General features: G+C 37.7%; 1 protein-coding gene and 1 non-coding gene across 5 annotated transcripts; one reads left to right on the top strand and one right to left on the bottom strand.

Annotated features, from left to right (window-relative positions):
• Positions 1-165: 165 nt before the first annotated feature.
• On the top strand, positions 166-14,849 carry LOC135100733 (microtubule-associated protein RP/EB family member 1-like). 4 transcript variants are annotated; one of them, XM_064003932.1, is made up of 9 exons: positions 166-316; positions 3,114-3,283; positions 3,572-3,678; positions 3,792-3,851; positions 4,244-4,403; positions 5,163-5,260; positions 5,446-5,604; positions 9,091-9,147; positions 12,113-14,849. In XM_064003932.1, exons 2-9 carry the CDS (start codon positions 3,124-3,126, stop codon positions 12,176-12,178), a joined length of 867 nt encoding a protein of 288 aa, XP_063860002.1. In that variant the 5' UTR covers positions 166-316; positions 3,114-3,123; the 3' UTR covers positions 12,179-14,849. The 4 variants fall into 4 exon arrangements, with proteins under 4 accessions (XP_063860002.1, XP_063860005.1, XP_063860006.1 ...); XM_064003933.1 differs by lacking the exon at positions 166-316 and adding an exon at positions 636-753; XM_064003935.1 differs by lacking the exon at positions 9,091-9,147.
• Positions 14,850-21,089: 6,240 nt separating this feature from the next.
• On the bottom strand, positions 21,090-21,163 carry Trnan-guu (transfer RNA asparagine (anticodon GUU)). Its single transcript has one exon. It is a non-coding gene; the product is annotated as a tRNA-Asn (tRNA).
• Between the last annotated feature and the right edge of the window lie 829 nt (positions 21,164-21,992).

Genomic DNA, 21,992 nt, shown 5'->3' with positions numbered 1-21,992 from the left:
TCTCAAAATTCCTGCTAATAATAAAATTTACCTTGCATCATTTCCCCGTGAAGTAAAATAACGTAAATTGAATATATACAAAATTCCGGATTATCTATTTCAAAGCGTGAGGGAGAAATAATGACACATTATGCTTCCTGGTAATATTCCACTGCATAATTGGTAGGAATGAGACAGATAAGTGTAGGAATGATGAGTGTGGTGACGAGGTGCGCACATGTGTTGTCAGCTGTCATTCCCGAGGGTGGTGGAGGTGCAGCGGCCCAGTGCACGGCTGTTAATACTCCTTTTCTCCTTAACCCAACAGCTCTAAAAGGTATCTACAATCCACATGTGTAACATTACACTCCAAGTCCTCTTTCCTCACCGGAATATATGCGGTTGCTGGACTGGGAGGGCGAAAAATAGCGGAAGTAGTACCGGCAGTGGGCCTACCTGGGGTTTTTCGAATGAGCGGTGGTACTGGTGGTGCTGGTAGTGTATTTGTGAAGGTTTCCGGCTAGATCCCTTGTGGTGTGTACCCTGGGGGAGATGCTGGTGAAGGGCATGGAGGGGAGGTGATTTGAGGGATAGTGTGGTAGTGTGCGATGGAGGGTGACAGCAGGGAGTGGCGGCGGAAGTGTCAGCCTTGTAGGGGGGGTGGCCTTGTATCCTTGTATCCTTGTAGGTCTGCTGGTGCCGGTGCTGGTGCTGGTGACTTCTTCCGACCTCCATTGCTCTCTGCTCTCCTGGCCCTCGTATCTTGCTGGTCCGGTGTGTGAAATAGCTCTTCTTCCTAGTAAATGTTTGTAGTGTCTACTGAGTCACATGACGTGTAAATCTCGGGTCTGCCTTGGAGTTCTTTGGGTTACCTCTCAATATTTATTTCTGGTCATTAATCCATTTCACTGATCTTTTATCTATTTATTTTTTAGACTGTTCTGTATGATGGATCTTGTCACAATTTATTTTATCCATAGAATTATAATATAAATAAAAAAAAATAAATAAAACACTGAAGTAAGTTTTGAACCTGCATGGCACTAGCAAAGAAAGCCTTACTGAGGAGCCTTGTCTGGTGTGTGTAGTGACAGGAAGAGTCTTGGGGCACCTCATGGGTCTTGAGCTGGCAGGGACTCCTCAGTGAGGTGATTGTATTAGTGCCCAAAATGGTTATTGGCCCCACAGGATGTAGTTACAAATAATGATAGTTCATTTGGTATTGGCACCCAGGAAGTTGAAAATATACAAGTAAGATTTACATGATAATATGGTACTAATATTAAAAATTGATGCTAATACATTTGTTCCCAGCTTGTGCTTGCTCGTGTGTGTGTGTGTGTGTGTGTGTGTTTGTGTGTGTGTGTGAATTAGGTAATTTTAAGTGTTAATGCATCATAGTCCATGGAAAGTGTATATTTGAACCCAGATGTCAATGCTGCTTAAAACTACCAAAATACTCTAGGCTAGCTTAAGCTAGCAGTGCTTCAGGAGGGTGGAGGACAGAGGTAGAGCTCCTTGGTTTATCTGTTGTTTTATACAGTACACAGCATGAAGGTATGGTTGTCCCCATGTCTTAGATCTCACTGTTTAAATCACTGCATCGTCTCTCAGAAATCAATAAATCAGTAATGAATTTTTAATACTAACAAATTTCCATCCTACTTCTCCTTCAGTGTGCCGTCTCGGCCTCTCACTGCAACACGTAATTTTTTTTTTTTTTTTTACCTAGTTTTCTTACCTAGTGGGCTTCCCAGCACCCAGTGACCAAAAGTCAGGAGCAAAACCACAAAATAGAAAAGGGAAGCCACATCCTGCTGATGTGCCAGCTTCTAAATAAATAATCTACTCATGAAATTACTGATCAATCAACAGCTGGATGGTGCACCATATACAAGAGATACTTCAATAAAATCAGTCATAACTAAACTAATTTTTGAAGATGACTTGAAGAAGACTGCTTTAAAAGACTTAATATTGGTAATGGACACAGACTCAGATAAAGAATTCCACAATGAAGTCATATGTGCAACAGAGAATCGCTTTCTGACCCTGAGAGAAGACCATACGTGAGCAGGTTTAAGGCGGTGTCCCCTGGTTGAAGTAAGAGGAGAAAGTACAAAGAATGCATCAAAATCCAAAGATGATTCCACCATGAAGAATTTTTCAATAATTGATCATTTCTTTGCATAATAACCTGCCTTCCACAGAAACAAATCCAGAGTTCTCAGACGACTGTCGTAATCAAGATGTCCAAGTCCCTGGATATTTTTTTGTTTGAGGCACCACAGAGATGAACAGTATTTTAAGATTGGCAGAATGTAAGATGTATATAATGGTATCATGAAAGAAGAATCTCTACTGACGTTACTCTTGAGAATAATTGTTGGCAACACCATTCGCTTTTTGCATAATACCTGAAATATGCTGATGAAATTTAAGTGAGGTATCAATTATAACTCCCAAGTCAGATGCAGAAGCCATAATAGGGACAAGAACATCATCCAAGTAGTATGAACTAGAAGCCCCAACCAGTTCTGTTGAGGACGCCTGTGGAATCAAAGAACTGCACACTTGACAGAATTCATTTGCAAGCCACAAAACTTGGATACCTTAGAAGAATTTTTTATATAATTTTAACAACAATATACTATTACGAGTATTAACTTGTGAACTCATTTTTGTTAGTAAATACAATTTTAAGTCATCAGTGAAGATTTTTGTAAAATAAGAAATACATTTGGTTGTATAATTTACATAAAGTAGAAATAATAAAGGTCCTATAACTGACCCCTGAGGAACCCCAGTGAGAATGGCTCTAGTTGTTTACTGTTAACAATAACATACATTTCCCTGTTATGAAGAAAATCTCTAATCCAGTTCAAAGTTTTATCCCTTGTGACAAGGTTTAACAGCTTATGAATTGAAATTTCATGTGACACAGTATCAAATGGTTTGGAATTTGTGGTTCAAACTATCATGCAATACATCTGTACACCTCTGACCAATCCCAGATGCCACAACCAGAAATGATAGGAAATTGGATTTGCATGTGTGTGTGTGTGTTTGTGTTACAGGCAAGCCCACCTATTTATTTTGCTGGAATGCACCTCAGCAGAAATTGTCCTCCACAGCAAAGCAGCAATGGCGGTGAATGTATTTTCCACAAGTGCAACAACCGAGAACCTGAGTCGCCATGACATGCTGAACTGGGTCAATGATTGCCTCCAGTCCAACTTCGTCAAGGTTGAGGAGCTGTGCACCGGTGCGGCCTACTGCCAGTTCATGGACATGCTCTTCCCTGGTGAGTTGGTTCTACAAAGATTTCAAGTCCTGATATTTTAAACATTATAAATCAGGAACTTAAAATGACCAGTAGAACAGAAATGGCAGACTTGCCATCCCTTCTCTGTGCTGCATATGTTATTGAAAATATTGTAATATTTCTTATAGCAAAAACTGGTAATAGATTCTGATTTGCTTCTGTGGCTAATAACCAATGAAAAAAGTCTGCATATTGTAAAGAAGGTTGCAGAATTCAGTTACTCTTTTGTGCTTGCTCAGGAATAAGATAAATTCACCTTTGTTCCAGGATCTGTTATGCTGAAGAAGATCAAATTCAACACAAACCTTGAGCATGAGTATATAAACAACTTTAAAATCCTGCAGTATGCCTTCAAGAGACTCCAGGTTGACAAGGCAAGTTCTTCTGCAGCTTATGATAGGTGTGGTCTGTGTAGTTTATGCCAGAAATGTAACATGTCCTAAAATGTAGCTGGTAGATTATTTAGTCTTTATTCTTTCTCTTTCAGATTGTTCCTGTTGATAAATTGATAAAGGGAAAATTCCAAGACAATTTTGAATTCCTGCAGGTAAAGTGATTTTTTGACAGCCACCACCACCACCAGTGTTTGCCAGATTTCATGATTTGTTCCTTTTTGTGGATTCCTTTATTTGAGATGTCTGTCATAAGAGTAATACAAGAATGGAAAAAATCTGTTATATATGTCACTGGTCATTTGCTCCCTGTATAATGTTTCACTGTTCTCACTCTGAAAGAACTTCTCTTGGATTAATTTTCTTAATTTTACTTTAGATATTTCTTGCAGCAGCTGTCTTCATCCATCTTATGCTTGTATCCCAAACTGATTTTTAATGCTTTCTTGCAACCCATCAGTCTATTGGATAAATTTATCTACCTATTAATTGGACCATTTATTTATTTCTTCGTGTATTTCTTCACATTATTTTATTATTCAAACAGTGGTTCAAAAAGTTCTTTGATGCTAACTATGGAGGGCAAGAATATGATGCCCTCGGAGCAAGACAAGGAGAGCACCTTGGCGGCAAGGGAGGTGGCCTGAGAAAGCCAGCTGCTCCCACCATGCGGCCGGCGCCACCCATGCGGCAAGCTCCTGCCGTGGGTGAGTGGTTGGCTGCACTCCACAACTCACCAATGTTATGCCAGATATGTTTTTAGAGAATGTCTGATAATTCTCTCTCTCTCTCTCTCTCTCTCTCTCTCTCTCTCTCTCTCTCTCTCTCTCTCTCTCTCTCTCTCTCTCTCTCTCTCTCTCTCTCTCTCTCTCTCTCTCTCTCTCTCTCTCTCTCTCTCTCTCTCTCTCTCTCTCTCTCTCTCTCTCTCTCTCTCTCTCTCTCTCTCTCTCTCTCTCTCTCTCTCTCTCTCTCTCTCTCTCTCTCTCTCTCTCTGTACAATAAGTATGCAGTATTCCACACATCGTGAAGTAGTAGGGTCATCACAAAAGAGAAATTTCAATAAGTGCAATAAATGTGTAAGATTGATCTATTTCATTTTATCTGTATTGGCTGTCAGAATGTATCTATTTAGGATTAAGTTTACCTGTAACATTGATAGATCTTCAAGATGTAGAATTGGCTTGAATGGAGTGCCTGGTGAGGTATCTGCAAAGTATAGGTGGATGAATGGACAACAGACGTTGCACATCTTTTTTCTGATATACTCGTATGTTGTTCCTATCTTATTACCTACATACTTAAGATCACTTCAGGCTTCCAGTGGACATTTTTGTGGCATTGATTGACACAAAGAATACAGTTTTGAATTTTGCATTATGTGAAAGGAATATTTATGTTGAATGTTTCCTAAACTGGGAATTAGCTGACAAGATCTGTTTGAATATGAGTACATTTTACCTTGACAGGCTCCCGCCAAACACCCTCCCGCATTGCCTCTCGTCCAGCAGTAAACAGTCGCTCCCCTGCAGGTAGCAATGCACAAGTAGAAGAGCTCTCCAGCCAGGTAGGGATCTTCAGTGACGAAACTAATTGCTACTGTTATTGTGATGTGGGTCTGAAAGAGAATGAGGAAAATCAACATCATCTCAAGAGTTTGGCCTATAATTATAGCTGATAATCTCAGCACCTAAGGCTTTTTCTTGTTTTAAGCATGATGTCATAGTTTTCTAAAATGCTTAATTATTCCAGCTTATGGACCTGAGATTGACAGTGACTGGATTGGAAAAAGAAAGAGACTTCTATTTTGGCAAGCTAAGAGAAATTGAAGTTTTGTGTCAGGATGAGGGTGAGAATAACGAAAGTAACGAATTTGTGACCAAGGTGTTGGACATCTTGTATGCCACAGAGGTAAGTGTTGATTTGTATGGTGAAGGCATTGTGTTATTTGATTTTTATGTGTGAGTTGTTCTATGTGAGCATCTGTTGAATGTGTGTGTGTATAGTAAAGATATTTAAGAAAGCATCAAATAGGTAGGTTGTAAAAGTTGCAGAGAGAGAGAGAGAGAATCTCAGATGCTCAGGAATAAAGTGAATATTCATATGATAATATGCAGCAGTGCCACTGACCCCAAAAGAATAAAATTTTATCCCAAGAAGATACCTGGAAATCTATACTAGAAAACTTCATCACAAGTTGTCAAAATAGAACAGTTACTTTTGGTCGTAACTTTTCATGTCCACAATTTGTCAGTGTGCATGTGATGTGGTGGCTTTGGATCTCGCTGCTTTCCACTCTTATCTGTAGAACACTGGAGTGCCATTCTGTGCAGATTCGGTCAGTATCTGAAAACTTTCCCTATGAAACCCCAGATTTTTTGTGATTTGATTAAGTAATTCCTGTGTCCACTAACTCAACTCATTTGTTCATATTATTTAGGCTTCTGTATAGCTTTTCGCCTTGATAAACACAAAAGTGAGGTGTAATTACCAATATATTTTTGTGAGTATATTCCATTGATAAATGGCAAGTGAAAAGAAATACTAAAAATACACATTATATATATGTTATCAAAGAATGTGTGGAATTTTAGTATTTCTTTTCACATGGCATTTATCAATGGAATACATTCACTGAAATGTATTGGTAATTTGTTTGCAATATATTTTTTGAAGGGATTCACCAAAACATAACCATCAGTATCCTCTTCTATCATCTTACCCTAAGCTACTAATTCAGTAACACCAGCCAGTGTTGTAACAAGACTGAGAGGACATGCAGTGCCACTCAGCATTTCATCAATAACGATTACAGGACATAGTCTCTGTTTTGGCATTGTGCTTCCAAATATATTTTAGATATATTTGACTTTAACATTCAATTGGACTTTGTTGTTTTAGATTATATTTGCAAAGAATGAAGAGTAGGCAACTATAAAGAACATTGCCACCTTGCTTGGAGATGTAGGTCATACAGATTCCAAGATTTTGCACCTTGAGATGATATTGGTGGACACAGAAACTCTGATTTGGGAAAATGGCAGGACTGGTGGGAATCCATGAATGGGATGATTTTAATTCTTGAAGGCAGCTGAGTGATGGGTGATATCACAGAGCCTCAGCAGATTGTATGGTTGTGTATGACTTCAGAGATCCAACTGGAAAGAACTTAGTGATGTTTGGAATTCTTTTTGAGGTTTGCCTGTCTATCACTGTAATACAGAACTCCTGTATCATTCTAGACTTATTCTAATGGGTTGTGGATGTTGTCATGGCATGGGTCATTCTGGAAGGAATAGATAACCAGAATAAAGAAATAGAAAAATGGTGTGTGGATTCTTCTGCAATGTGTATCAAATGTCATTAGAATGGAGGTATAGTATTGGCAAGAGACTTGGAGAAGTTTTTGCTTCCATCAAAGCAATCCTCTTACATGAAATTTCTTAAATCCTGGACACAAGTATTGTTTGACTCTTGTTGACTTATTTGTGTAAAGGACTTTTAACTAGTTTATATGAGAAAACTATCTAAGCATCTGATATTTCATTTAGCCAGCTATAAACCTCGAAAATTATTGTACCCTAATTTTGGCATATGTATTTAATAGTTGGGGCTCTGTGGTTATAAGTTTTCTATTGACAGTTTTGGCAGCTTGTTTTGGCAGTGTTTAGCTGATGTTTCATGGATTCCCATCACTGCCTGTTTCATGTAGCTTTAATTAAGAAAATGCCAGATGTGCCAAAATCTGTACGTAGTGATGTGCAAATTAATGCATTATAGTTCTGTCAACAGCAGATGTTAGGAATGTTCTCACCAGCCTGGGGACAAATTTGGACATGTCTTCATAATGCATGGGTGTTGCCTAGGTCATGCTGAGTGAAAACACCTGGACTTGTCTTCAGGCCAGTGCTAAACCTTTACAACATTGCTATTGGAAGAACTGTTTTGTGGCAGGTGGTACTTCACTGCACAGTAACTTTTGGAACATTCACTATTAGCCATTCTACCCGTTCTGTGTTACTTGACTTACATTCATTTGTGCAAGACACAAGATTTATCTGCTGATAGAGACATTTAATTTTCTTAGATTTAAAATATACAGTTAAATGAAGTGCATTAAATTAAATCAACTAGTTGTAGGTTTTTAAGTTAAATTTGTATATTTTCAGTTATCTATTGTTTTGTGTTCAGTTTTAGAAAAAAATAAGATGACTATAATTTGATTCAGGTAACTAGTGTAGGCCCCTCTGTCATAGACCTGCAAAGTTTATACAACAGTATATCTTGTATGAATTGTTTAAAATAGGTTATTATTTATAGATTTCTTTGCTGCAGTTTTCTTTTATAGAGGAGTATTGTGAGGGATTTTCAATAACATCTGAAATATTGATGATCTTCCCTAATGAAATAATGACTAAAGTATTCAGTAATTAATATTAACTCATCATTATTTACTATAAGGCTGTATTTGCACATTTATTAGCCAGTTTCTTATATAATATGAAGAGGCTTTGTCTGAACAAAAGTTGTTTATGAACTTGGATTCATTAACCATGGTTGTAGAAAGTAATAGGCAACAGGCATTGGCATTCCTTAAGTATTAATTAAGTTACATCTTAGCCTCAAAGGAGAGAGACCCCATCCTGACAAAGCACACTGCACAAAGATCAGATACACCTGGGTCTCCTTGTCAGCATCTGTCAGGGCAGTTCATGTTTACCTACATAAAATCATTTCATCCTCATTCAGATTGCTTCTCCCTAGTTAGAAATTTGAACCCCAGTGTTCTTGGTCGTAAGTGGACCATTTTAACCCTTAATGGAAATTACAGTATTGCATACAGTTCATTATGTAAGAATTAGTTTCACATGATATAGGAATTTTATTGCAAATTTAGGAATATACAGTGTAAAAGGATATCAGACTGGTATGTAGACAAATTATAGTCATACATAATGTGCAGCTATGATAATGTGCAAATACAGCATTTTTCATGTAGCCACAACAGCTTTCCCTTTAACACACCCTGGCCCTGGTCCTGGTTGTGCTTGTAACAGTTAACACCCCAGAATTACAAGGTGGACTAAGGTCTGAATTTGAAAGTGAGGTATAGAAAGTTTTGCTAATGTGACCCTGCCCTATAAGTAAAGTACGTACATTTGTTAGACATGTACTTATTTACATGCATAAAGCTGACATAGTTGTAGATATCTTAACACTTTAGTAATGGAATGTGTACTTCAGAAGCAAAGTGCATAGAATATTTACTGACTTTAGACAGTAAAGTATTTACCCCTTGAAGACTGTGGGTATAGGAGCAGGGATATTCCCTTATATATATATATATATATATATAATGAAGGACCCACAATGAATGTGCCAAAATTCTTCCCTCAGGGTAGTTCTGCAGAGAATCCAGACACCTTTACTGAGAACCTTCCAGACCAATCACAGGCATGTTAACTTGCATTTGCAAAATATATATATACATATTGGATGGTCTTGCCAGTAATCTACAAAGTTTTTCATATCATGCACACACCAATTCTAAGTCTTTCTACAAGCTTTAAACTTTTTGCTGTAATTAACTACTAATGAAAATCCATGCTCCTGTCTGCTTAATTTTTGCCTTCTGAGTTGCTTCTTCCTTTTCCAGTTGATTTAAAATTTAGTTTAGTGTTGATATTACAATTATAGGGTTTGAAGACAATAATCCCATCTCCCCTATACCTGATTTTTCTTAGAGTAAGGTTTATAACTCAATTGTTACCTGATCAGAGTGGTAGCCTGCTTGTGTGATTGCTGTTAACTAAATGATTACCCAATAATTAATCTTGATCTTGTAATCTTTTTATTTGATATTTTTTTATTTATTTTTGTTTATGTGTTTTACTATTATTATTATTATTATTTAATTAATGAATTTATTTTTGTTTATTTGTTATTTGTTTTACCTATCACTCACAATAACCTTGTCCATTTTACTGAAAAAGAGACACTTGTTGATGTTGAATACCTGTGTATAGATATCATTGCTGGCTAGAGTGAGGAACACAGTGCTGGAAGAATGTTGATCCTTGTGACTAATAAGATGATATTCCTTATATAGTATAGTGATTAGTAACTCTGTCTTCCTGTTACTGAGATGGTTCGTGTCATGTAAGTGCTGCAGAATATAAATTGCAATTGTTTCAGTATCACAAGATCAGTTGGTACCTCCTAACAGAGGACTTTGGTTTTGGCTTTTGGGAACCATTACCCCGAGTGAATGCCTTTCCTATTCTCGGAACATGGCCAGGATTCAAACCCATGCGCCTAAGGACCCCCTCGGCCCCACTTTACCATGGCAGTCCCCAATTGGATACTATTACATTACTCATCAGAAATACTACTACCAGCTTTCTTATCATCTCTTTGGTAGCCTAACACAGATAGTGCTGGTGTCCAAGCTGGCAGCCTGTCACTTGATACTTGAAACTGTATTCTGAAACACTTCTGCCCACACCATGACTTCATTCAAAAGGCTCTAGTTGAAGTGACACAGGTTTTTAAAGGTGTTTTTGTAGTTCTAGCAACAGATTAACAGATTTTCTATATTAACAGGTGGAAAACTTTTGAGAAAGTGGTTAATCATGTCTGTGGCCTTTGAAGATAGTTGTGGTGAGAGAACAAAGAGTTTCTGAATAGGGTCTTGATTTCATTGTGCTTTACTAACCTTAGATCTATCTGATGCTTTTATATTTCTCACCTGTACAGTATAGCAATTCAGTCAACACTTTGTACAATCCTTGTTTTTCTGCCTATTGTGCACTGTAGGATTGTGGATGTGGGTGTGCATTATGATGGTGCAGACAATATTGGTATATTAGCACTACTTTTATTTATTTTTATTTTTTTCACCACCACCACCACTATCATCATAATTGTCATTATCATTGTCACTATCATTGTCATCAATGTTGTTGTCTTTGATACTGTCATTGTCATCATCATCACCATCATCATCAGCACCTCCACCATCATCATCATCATCATCATCATCATCATCATCATCATCATCATCATCAAGCAGTTAGTACAAAATTTTGTAAGCTTAAAATAAAAAACTTTGCCCTTCTGACAATAGAATAATAATAATAATAATAATAATAATAATAATAATAATAATTAAATACAATACAAATTGCTGAAAGACACATTATATGGAACAAATAGCTGCATGCATATTTTGGGAAATTAGCATCTGTCTTGATAGGACCATGACATGAACAGGGCAGAAATGTAGCATTGGTTGTCATCAATGTGGAACTCAGTTTCTTAGAGTACTGAGAGTATTGTCAGCCATTGGATGAACATGCAAATAATTGTCATGATGCCAACAAACACTATACTATACAATGATTGTCTTATTTACACTGTTAGGGAGGTAATTTAATTTCTTGCAAACTCAACCTCTTTGTCAGTCTTACTGCTTCACAGTGATTTGCTGCTACTGTTCCTGAAGAGCTAAGAGGAGGAGGAGCAACAGCACATTTTTTTGTAGGCATACAGTATGAATGTGACTTATTACATGATTGTTGAGTTTGTTATTAAGATAGGGATAGAATATATTAAATATAATATCAGTTAAAACGATAATATATATATATATATATATATATATATATATATATATATATATATATATATATATATATATATATATATATATATATATATATATATATATATATATATATATATATATATATATATATATATATATATATATATATATATATATATATATATATATATATATATATATACACACACACACACACACCTGATGCTGTCAAAATATTTGTTTATATTTTTAAAGTCAGTACATTTTGCAAAAATAAATAGCTCTCTCTCTCTCTCTCTCTCTCTCTCTCTCTCTCTCTCTCTCTCTCTCTCTCTCTCTCTCTCTCTCTCTCTCTCTCTCTCTCTCTCTCTCTCTCTCTCTCTCTCTCTCTCTCTCTCTCTCTCTCTCTCTCTCTCTCTCTCTCTCTCTCTCTCTCTCTCTCTCTCTCTCTCTCTCTCTCTCTCAACACACACGCACACACACACTTTCAAGAATTGGTTCCATGCAGAGGAAATGTTAGGCACTAACAATCCTTTAATTTTACAAAGTACTTGAGTAGTTTGTGGGCTGTATGTAAATATTGTATTGTGGCAGTTTTGGTGTGAGAAGCATGTAGGTTGAAATTAACACAAACTGAAGACTTGGTAGTGACCTGGGCTTGTCAGAGCAGCACCCACTGGGGAGGTCACGAAGTGATAGGTATTGCACACTTGTATACTTATTGGAATCTCCAGCAAAGGTATGAATGATAAAAGCTTGTTCTTTGCTGCTGTGCCTTGCTATTGTTTCACATTGGATTCTGTTGTCATACAGGATGGATTTGCTGCCCCTGAAGACGTGGAGGATGTGCCCCCACCCCCTGAGGAGGAGGAGTACTAGGCCCAGTCCTAATTGTGCCCACAGATACACTCCTGCTGGTGGTTCTTCACACCAGGCTCTAGTAATATCAGGTCTTGTGCTCTTTTGGGACAGAGCTAACAATGTTACAGGGTGTTCCATTTAGTGCAGAAACTCAAAACTTTTAATGCAATAGTTTATTTCAAGTTCACAATCATGCTACTCATCTGTGTTATATTAATTATGAAATAATAATGCTTTAAATACTGCTGAAAGTTACAATACAATGGAAATGCACCGTTACTGACAATAAGTAACAACATGTGAAGGTTGGACTATAGTAAAAATTGTACAACATGCAATATTATTTATATTTATGTATAGCCATGTGATATGTTGATTATACCACAGTGGAAACAATAATTTGGAGAATATTGTTTGTAACTGTTGTTTAGGGAAGTCCAATGAAAGTGGTGATGTTAAAAAATGAAATTGTCTAAATTACATTGCAGAGTTGATTCACCTGAGGTGAAGTCCATGTATGAAATGTTGTACAACTATCTCCAGCTTCAGGTGTGAATGCTTTATCTGTACGGCTGATAATGATATTTTCTTAATTATGCAACCTGTATTAATCAGTCTTACTACTCCCTGAAGCATTCCCTTTGCCTGCATGTGGTTCTGTCACAATGCTCTTACTCTGTGCTTTGATAGGACACACTCATGTAACAGAACCAACTTGAATCTTGATTATGAGGTCTTGTGCAAAATTGTGTAGATTTGATTTTAATGTTAGTTGTTTTATGAAGAAATCTGATCTGCTCATATGTTCTCTTCATTATAAATACATTGTGCTTATTTTGATACTTTTTATCATTACATGAAATACTGTTATTTAGAAAAAAATTGTTTATTCTAACAACTGACATTTTAACATTTTTAAACTAAAAAAGACTCACAATATAACTTCTGAATATATTTCCATGCCTATTTTTTTATGATGATTCATTGGTTACAAACATGTACATAAAAATGTCTAGCTTTCAGTGAACACTTTTCACTGCCAAAGAGTGAAAGGCTAGACAATGTGATCAAGCTGTTCTATGAGTTTCCCATAATTTTGAGTTGGTGGGAGGCTGGGTTCTGATCTAGTCCAGGAGGGATGAGGCTTGCAGTGATTTGAACCCCTCACCTTTGACACAGAACCATTGGTCACACTATAGTAATGACAGAGAGGAGAGGAAGCTTATTCCTAGTATTATTATTATTGTTCATATACTCAAGGCATTTTCTGGCAATAGTTTCTCGAACGAAAAGTATGTAGTGCATTATAAAAAAATGGTGTATTTTTTACTCAAGATTTGAATAATAGTATTTGAATGTTATTAATAAGCAAATTGACTTTCACTCAGAATAACTCAAAAAGAAGAAAGAAATAAAAATTGTTCCTGTAGAATTGTTAGCAGGCAAGCAGCATTGGAAAGTTGGTAACTGGTAAAGGCACTCAACAGTGAAACTATTATCAGTTAGCAGAATTGTTATTCATAAACAACTCATTCTTTACTCTTCATTCATATACTCAATCTAGAATTGTTTTGAACTTCAAGAATAGAGGTATATATTATAGGATTATGAATTGTGTGTTGAGGCCTGGGATACTTTGCCTTAAATTATCACAGTCCCAGTGCCATGCCAGTTGGTTTGGTTACATCCCATTATCAGTTTTAGATTAGAAAACACACATCATGAGTCCTGTAGATATAGATCACATTACTGTGTATATTTTTTCTAATGACTAGATTTCTCGTAAAATTTCTTCCGTGTTTCTCGTGACAAGGTGTTGGTTTAGCTGTCTGTACTATACACTCTTTCATCCACTATGCATTCCAGAGCTCATTGCCCATGACATGAGAGACAGATGTCCTGCGAGTTTGCCTCATAACTTCAGATGTGGTAATGATGGTATGTAGTAGGTTTTTAACAAATTAAGTGACCAAACAAGCTTGCGGCGACATAGATAACATAATCCATTCTTACAAGTGAATTTTTTACCCATTTGAAGCTTGACATTTCACTACTGCAGCAATTAAAATGAAAAACAAGATTTTTTTTAAGAGCTTGATATTATTGGCTGTTTCTCATACTTGAGCTTGATGCATGTGAGAAACTGCTAAACTTGTGGCAGGACACTAGGCTTGTTTCTGTGCAGCATTAGGCCTCAACTGTTGCTATTCCCAGTTACCATAAACTGTATATGGTGTGGTGTTAAAAGGTAGGAAGCCAGCTATCAAGACGTTATTTCTGAAGAAAAACATAAGGTAAAGATATCTTTATTTTCATGTACTTACTTCTGTTTAAGATTATAAGATGGTGGAATGTTAAAGCGTCTACTTAAATATTTGTTTCCTCAGCACTAATTGATATGTTGGTGTTTCATTTTAAAATTTATAAAAAAATAAGCGTATTACAGATTTATCCATCTATAGCTTTAAATCAATTTCTTAGGCGATATTGGACTTTCACAGAGCCCAGAACTCTGGTGGTCAGCTGCTGTGTTCTAGTACTGTACTATGTGTTACTAGTTTCTTTACTACCAGATCTAATACCCATTGTTATGCAAAGATGGAAACAGTTTATGTAACACTGGTTCAATTTCCTGTGCAGTAAGTGGTTCATAAGAGAGTTGATTTATAACAATAAAAGTGAAAATTTAGTTATATATTATTTTACATTATTTATTTATCTATGTATTGCAGTGGAAACTCGGTTCATGAACAGTCTTTTCGAACGATTTTTACAGCGGTTCATGAACGGTGTTTTGGTGAGCAAACCTAAATACCTCGCAAACCCTCAGCCGGCAAGTTGTGTTTTGGCGCGCCTGCCGTAAACAGTATATCACACACAGACGAGTCTGAGGCATCAGACTATAGCTTATCAGCGATTTTAAGGTCAGGCACCTTCCTAACTGTTTGAACGGGGCGGGGTTCCCCGTTCAATAAATCACATGCCTGCCACTTCTTGCTTGACTTCCAGGATGGAAAGATGATTCGAGAGGAAAAGACGAAATTTCTCCTTGCATCAAGCATTCTTTGGAAGAAAATACTGGAGCCACGAGTCTGTAAAGCAGGGATATTTTTTTTTTTTTTTTTTTTTTTTTTTTTTTTTTTTTTTTGCGCTACTCATGGTAGTACGTGCTTTGCCATCCGATCACAATTTTCACCTGATGTCCCGGTTTCTGGACCCCCAAGAATAACCATACCTGCTACAGACAAGCAGACAAGCTCATAAAGATGCGTCCACACTATCTTATGAAAGGCCGCGCTGCGTGTTACGTTTTACCATATATGGAGCGGGCGAGGCGGCATGCCGCGTTACAACCACTTCCCTTTACACTCTGCCTGGAAATCTATTCATTGCATCAAAGCTTCCTTTTTTTTTTTTTTTTTTCAGCTCCGCAGAAGCTGCCATCACAATGCACCACAAAACTGCCTATTGACGAGCAGTGTTGGCGGTGGCCGCATCCATACATACAACAGCTTAAGCAGTTCAGCAGAGGCAGATGCTACTGGTTAGCGCTCAACGCGACAGTGCCCACTCACCCACGGACACTCTCCTAAACCTCCGTCATGTTGCACAATAAGACGCAGTGTGGACGCGGCTAAGACGTGAGGTTGTCAAGAATTACTGGATCACAGACACTGAACTCAAACAAGTGACATGAGATGAAATTTAGAAACCATGTGTTGTCGTTACAATGGTGAGCCTCATGAAAACATTTCTGATCGAGTGATGGAAAATAACGACCTGAAACATTTAGGGACATCAAGAATGGTAGAGGAGAGTGAATTAAGAGGCGATAAAAAAAAAAAAAAAAAAAAAAAAAAGGCCAGAGAAAGACAGTATTTGTCTGTGTATCTATGTATCTCTCAACACCAGCGCCTGTCGTCACCGTGGACCCCATCACAGCTTCCAGAAAGTGAGTCAAGTGGTAATGTAGTGTGCCGTAACAATAGTAATAGCAGAGGTTGATGTAGAGGTGGAGCTGATCTTCTCTTGGTCTGATTTATGTTGGATGTTTTCCTGACCTGTCGAAGGCATAGAAGGTCATGAAATGTTGGTTTCCACTGCGGGGCGTTGATTGGGTGGCCAGGATAATATTAAAATAACACCGGCGTTTTCATCCAAGGATTAGTTTACGTCCGGCTAAGTTAGGTTTAGATTAGTTTATATATATATATATATATATATATATATATATATATATATATATATATATATACGAGTATATATATATATATATATATATATATATATATATATATATATATATATATATATATATATATATATATATATATATATATATATTATATATATATACTCGTATATATATATATATATATATATATATATATATATATATATATATACTCGTATATATATATATATATATATATATATATATATATATATATATATATATATATATATATATATATATATATATATATATATATATATATATATATATATATATATATATATATATATATATATATATATATATATATATATATATATATATATATTACTGCAGATTCCTTCATGGTGTAGATTACCATTTGAAAAAGAGCATCATATATTTTTTTCTATAAATCCCATTATTTTTAAGGATACTTCCTTCAATCTAACATAACCTGGAATATAACAAGAATGACTAAAGCAATGTTCTCAGTATCAGCAATTAGAATATAACAAGAAATAATGGGTTTAACCTTGAAAAGTTCGATTTAAAAAATATATAGGAACGAACTGATTCTCAAGTAGGGTAGTAAGATTAATAAACGAGTCCTCACTTGGCTTCTGTCCATGGTTTCCGCAGTCGTTTTACGGCCTGATACCTCTCCTGCCGCCAACCTTTCCCATTTAACCGAGCTTAGGGCCTGCGCTGAATCGTGTTGGCTTGCACCACTGGAATTGGGTTGGTAGATGGAATAATGGACTCAGTAATCAAGTTGTAATCAATCAAACAAAATCAAAGTTGTTAACAAACAAATCAAGTTGTTAAAAGTTTTAAAAGATAAAACAAATTTATGGATAAAGATGGTAGGTGGAAATAGATAGTATGTTTCATATAAGGATTGCCACGTGTAGGCCTGATGGCTTCTTGCAACTTCCCTTATTTATTTATTTAATTTTTATATTCTCATGTTCTGCTATTTTGCCGGGAGCTATTATTCAGTAATTATACCGCAGCGGGGAATGAAACTTACAAAACAAAACCAACACATGTTCACTTACAAATAACTACTGTTTGTGGAGAAACTCTTAAGATATAAGCAAAATTAGTTGTAGTATATACTTAGGTGTTGTAACGCAGGTGTGTAGTGTGCGTGTGTTCAGAAGCTCTACTGGGATTACATTAATCAAAGCCCAGCGTTGAAGTCATGCCTGGCGGCAAATGTGAAGAAAAACACACATCGTCTCGTGATGGTGACGTAACTTACTTAATCCAATCTTACCTAGCCGGTGAGAGAGATTATAAAAGAATTACCGCACCGAGACAGGTGTACTTCTTTTAAATACTCGCCTAGCGTCCACTAAACACACCCAGTAACTTTACATTTACGAGTGTAGAAGTGACAGTGATTTAAGTGACTAAATGTTGTGCAGAATGTGGTTTACACTTATTACTATTATTTTTACATGTTGTGTAAAGTTTTTTTGCATCGCCAAAGATGTTTTTCCCCTACATTTGGTTAGGTGCAAATTGAGTAGATGTTTCACGGCTTTAGTGAGTGAAAGATACATATACTTCGTCCTGATGATTTTGTAGTTCGACAGCGTCATGAGCATTGTATGTATAAGCAATCTATTCGCGCCTATTTGTGAGCCATTAACGACTCTTGTGAATCATTAGCGAAGCATTTATTGTATATTGAAGCTTCGTGCGTTCAGCAACTCGCCCTCATTTGTTGTACCTAAACATTACCTTTTGGTTTTGGAATGGCTCGAGTGGAGTGACGCTATATTTCTCCGCCTCCGCTTCTTCCTCCTCTTCCACCACTTTTATCATAATTGTAATCATCATCTTCACCGTATACGTGACAAATCACACATCCACAATCTCTCTCTCTCTCTCTCTCTCTCTCTCTCTCTCTCTCTCTCTCTCTCTCTCTCTCTCTCTCTCTCTCTCTCTCTCTCTCTCTCTCTCTCTCTCTCTCTCTCTCTCTCTTCTAACATGGCATGAATACTTTTTTTTTATTTGTATGTTTGCTTTTTATTATAGTTTGTCAATTAGAAACGTACAGAGAATAGGAAAAATAACGCACGAATGTTTCAGTTTGTCTTGATTTCACTGTGTGTGTGTGTGTGTGTGTGTGTTGGAAAACGGCGGTGAGTGCACTCATATGAACTGAAGTAGTGTGTGTATCTAAGCGGTGTATTGTACTTTACCCTCAGACTTGAACTTAAAAAGGGATTCCAACGCCATGTCTGTCATCCACAAAACACCCTGAACTTTGTACTCAGCCGTGGACAGTATTCTGAAACGCGTCACCGCCTTATCTTGACTGCTTTTGCGAGACTGTGGTGGCAGGTCTTGGGGGTTTCCCGATGTGTCTTCAGGATTCTAGTGATAGTTAACCAAGGACTTTATACCATCAATGGGGGGAATAACGTTATGGGAATGCTAGTAATCATCACTGTGGTGTTTGAAAATAGTCGTGATGAGAGAACAGAGCGTTTAAGAATAGGGTTGTGTACAAAGGCCACAGATGATTAGCCGAGTTCCCATGGGTTTTGATGGCGTAGAATCCTAGTCAAACCAGCATTAGAATCGTGAAAACGCCCTTGCAAATCCCGCTGACTTCCTTAGAATGGAGTGGACTGAGTAATCAAGTTGTTAGTGCCGATTCATGAGGGAGCTTAAAAGGAGATTAGACCAATTCCTGGATGAGGATGACATATGGAAATATGTAGATATGTTTCATACAGGGACTGCCACGTGTAGGTCTGACGGCTTCTTGCATTTCTTATGTTTCTTATTATGTTTCTTATTATCTTATTCCACTAGAGCACTTGGGGTTAAGTGGATGATAAACCAGCAGGAGGAGAAGCCCGATGAGTGAAAGAAAAGAATTTGATTTGAAAAAATAAATAAAATAAATAAATAAATAAAATAAATAAATAAGTAAATAAATAAAATTAATAAAAAAAACGAAGTGATAAGAATAAGATAAAAGATAACAAATTTTTATAATGGAAAGATGAGGCGCGATGCAAGGGGATAGACATACATGTGTATTCGTCTAGCAAACCGCGTGGCCGAGTGACTGACACAGACTTGCATAAACACGAAATATTGATATGTGTGTAGGTTGTACTGTACTGCGAGCTGTTACTCCCTACGTCAATAATTCTGAAATGTCACTCCACTGCTTTCCTTCTCACCACCGTAATGCTACACACACACACACACACACACACACAGAGAGAGAGAGAGAGAGAGAGAGAGAGAGAGAGAGAGAGAGAGAGAGAGAGAGAGAGGAGAGAGAGAGAGAGAGAGAGAGAGAGAGAGAGAGAGAGAGAGAGAGAGAGAGAGAGAGAGAGAGAGAGAGAGAGATTAATTATCGGTAGTAGTAGTAATAGTAGTAGTAGTAGTAGTAGTAGTTGTTGTTGTTGTTGTTGTTGTTGTAGTAGTAGTAGTAGTAGTAGTAGCTGTAGTAGTAGTAGTAGTAACAGTAGTAGTAGTAGTAGTAGTAGTAGTTGTTGTTGTAGTAGTAGTAATAGTGGTAGTAGTAGTAGTAGTAGTAGTAGTAGTAATAGCAGCAGCAGCAGCAGCAGCATCAGCAGTAGTAGAAGTAGTAGTACCAATAGTAGTAGTAGTAAGCTTTGCGAGCTGCTGATCAGAGATAAGAGCGAGGAGTGAGTGTTATTATGCCCGTGTTCTTATTGATTAAACATTTTCATCCCTCATCACAACATATTAGTATATTTTCAAAGGCCGCGGAGGTGATTACATAGCTTTTCATCTTTTTTTTTTTCCCTCCCCATTGATAATGTAAGTACTTACATACAGATGCAGAACACTTATTAAACTATCTCTGCAATTCTGGAAATACCTTTGAAAACCTCGGTTACTTCCACTGCAGTCTTTTGAAAGTGAATAAGATGGGAAACTGAGAAGTTGAAGGAGGTGGGCCTTCGACTGCTCAGTGCGAGGTGGGGCGAGATGGACAGAAGCACTTTTCTGGCACGCCGCGTTTGCATGAGAGAGAGAGAGAGAGAGAGAGAGAGAGAGAGAGAGAGAGAGAGAGAGAGAGAGAGAGAGAGAGAGAGAGAGAGACTGTAATTGCTGGGAACTCTCTCTCTCTCTCTCTCTCTCTCTCTCTCTCTCTCTCTCTGTCCTTCCTCATGTTCCATTATATTCTGCATAATTGCTCCTTTCATTACTCCTACCTGCCTCCCTCCTTTTCAATTGACGCTCACCATTCTCATCGCTTTGTTATTTATGCCAAATCATCCGTAATTTGGTCTTTCTTCCTCTCCTTCGCCCCGCCGTCTTTCTCACTCTTCCTTTCCCTTCGTGCTTCCAACTTCATTACCGCTTTTTGATGAGCCACACACGGTTACCATTACCCTGGTCAACTCCCTGGGGAAATTACGTAATTATTATCCTCTCTCTCTATCTCTCTGTCTCTCTCTCTCTCTTCTATTGTGAGGTGCGCGCTCATACGGGTTCGGCGTGACCCACTTACCTGTTTTAATTGCGCATGTGTGCAGATGTGCCGAGCTCAAGGTGAGAAGATGTGTGGCGTACCCACATGGATCGGACGGCGCAGCAAAAGCAGTAGGACGTTCACCAGGGCGGGTAGTGGCTAGACAGACGGGTGGCGACACTCTTGTTCGATAGAAAAGAAAAGTATAAGGTATGTAATAAATACGAGTATTGCGCCCCCGGGTGGGCTCGAACCACCAACCTTTCGGTTAACAGCCGAACGCGCTAACCGATTGTGCCACGGAGGCTTAAGAACGGTATAATTCTAACATTGTTCTAATCATGAAAATGGAAAAATAAAAACGAATTTTTTAAATGTGTATGTTGAATGATATGGTGTATTCTTGCAAACAATTCCACAATTTCTGAGTCTCTATGAGACTGACTTGTGTGCCCCTGGTGGTGGTGGCTGTGGTGGCCGTGATGTTCTCAGGCGGGCAGGACGAGGCGACGCCGAGGTTGGCGACCGCGGGGTGGTGGACGATGACCTAAAGAACCACTACGGGTAGGGCTGTCACGAAACTTTCCTCAGGAAAGCGTAGTTCAGACCCCACTTCAGGTCAGGCAATGGTCTGCGGAAGAATGGTCTGTTAATGTCTATTTGTAAAGGAAATGAACAAAAAAATCAGCGTGGAGGTGATGTTTGTGTAATGAAGTATGGACACGCGGGGAAATTGCATTAGCTTCGATTTCTCCGCGGTAATATACAGGAACTATTTCAGGTACAGTACTCGTACTTTGATATGGTTTGGATGACTGAAGGAATATTCGGAACTTGGATGACAGACAACCAGTACCCGCTCCAGCACAGGGATAACATCACGGTTAGCGGCTGCATCTCTAGTGTACAGGAAGCAGCGTTCAAAAGGATGCGTCACGCTTACAATAATATAACGGGTGTGGTGCGCTGCCCTGCTCTGCTTCGCGGCAAGGACAGTTGTTCCCAATATCGCTCTTCACTAGGAAAATGCTTCCCTGTAAATTATAGTAGTTTATTGCGTATGCCTGCTCGTTAAATTGTTTTAATCACACACACACACACACACACACACACACACACACACACACACACACACA

This window comes from Scylla paramamosain, chromosome 5 (assembly GCF_035594125.1).
Source record: "Scylla paramamosain isolate STU-SP2022 chromosome 5, ASM3559412v1, whole genome shotgun sequence".
Taxonomy (NCBI): Eukaryota; Metazoa; Arthropoda; class Malacostraca; order Decapoda; family Portunidae; genus Scylla; species Scylla paramamosain.
This window is presented reverse-complemented; position numbering and strand designations above follow the sequence as displayed.

What these genes read in the sequence shown, in the direction of transcription:
- LOC135100733 (XM_064003932.1), top strand. Translation starts at nt 3,124, where the DNA reads ATGGCGGTGAATGTATTTTCCACAAGTGCAACAACCGAGAACCTGAGT. An exon ending in AGAGACTCCAGGTTGACAAG is followed by an intron (nt 3,679 to 3,791) that starts GCAAGTTCTTCT and finishes TTTCTCTTTCAG; the next exon opens with ATTGTTCCTGTTGATAAATT. An exon ending in TAGAAGAGCTCTCCAGCCAG is followed by an intron (nt 5,261 to 5,445) that starts GTAGGGATCTTC and finishes TAATTATTCCAG; the next exon opens with CTTATGGACCTGAGATTGAC.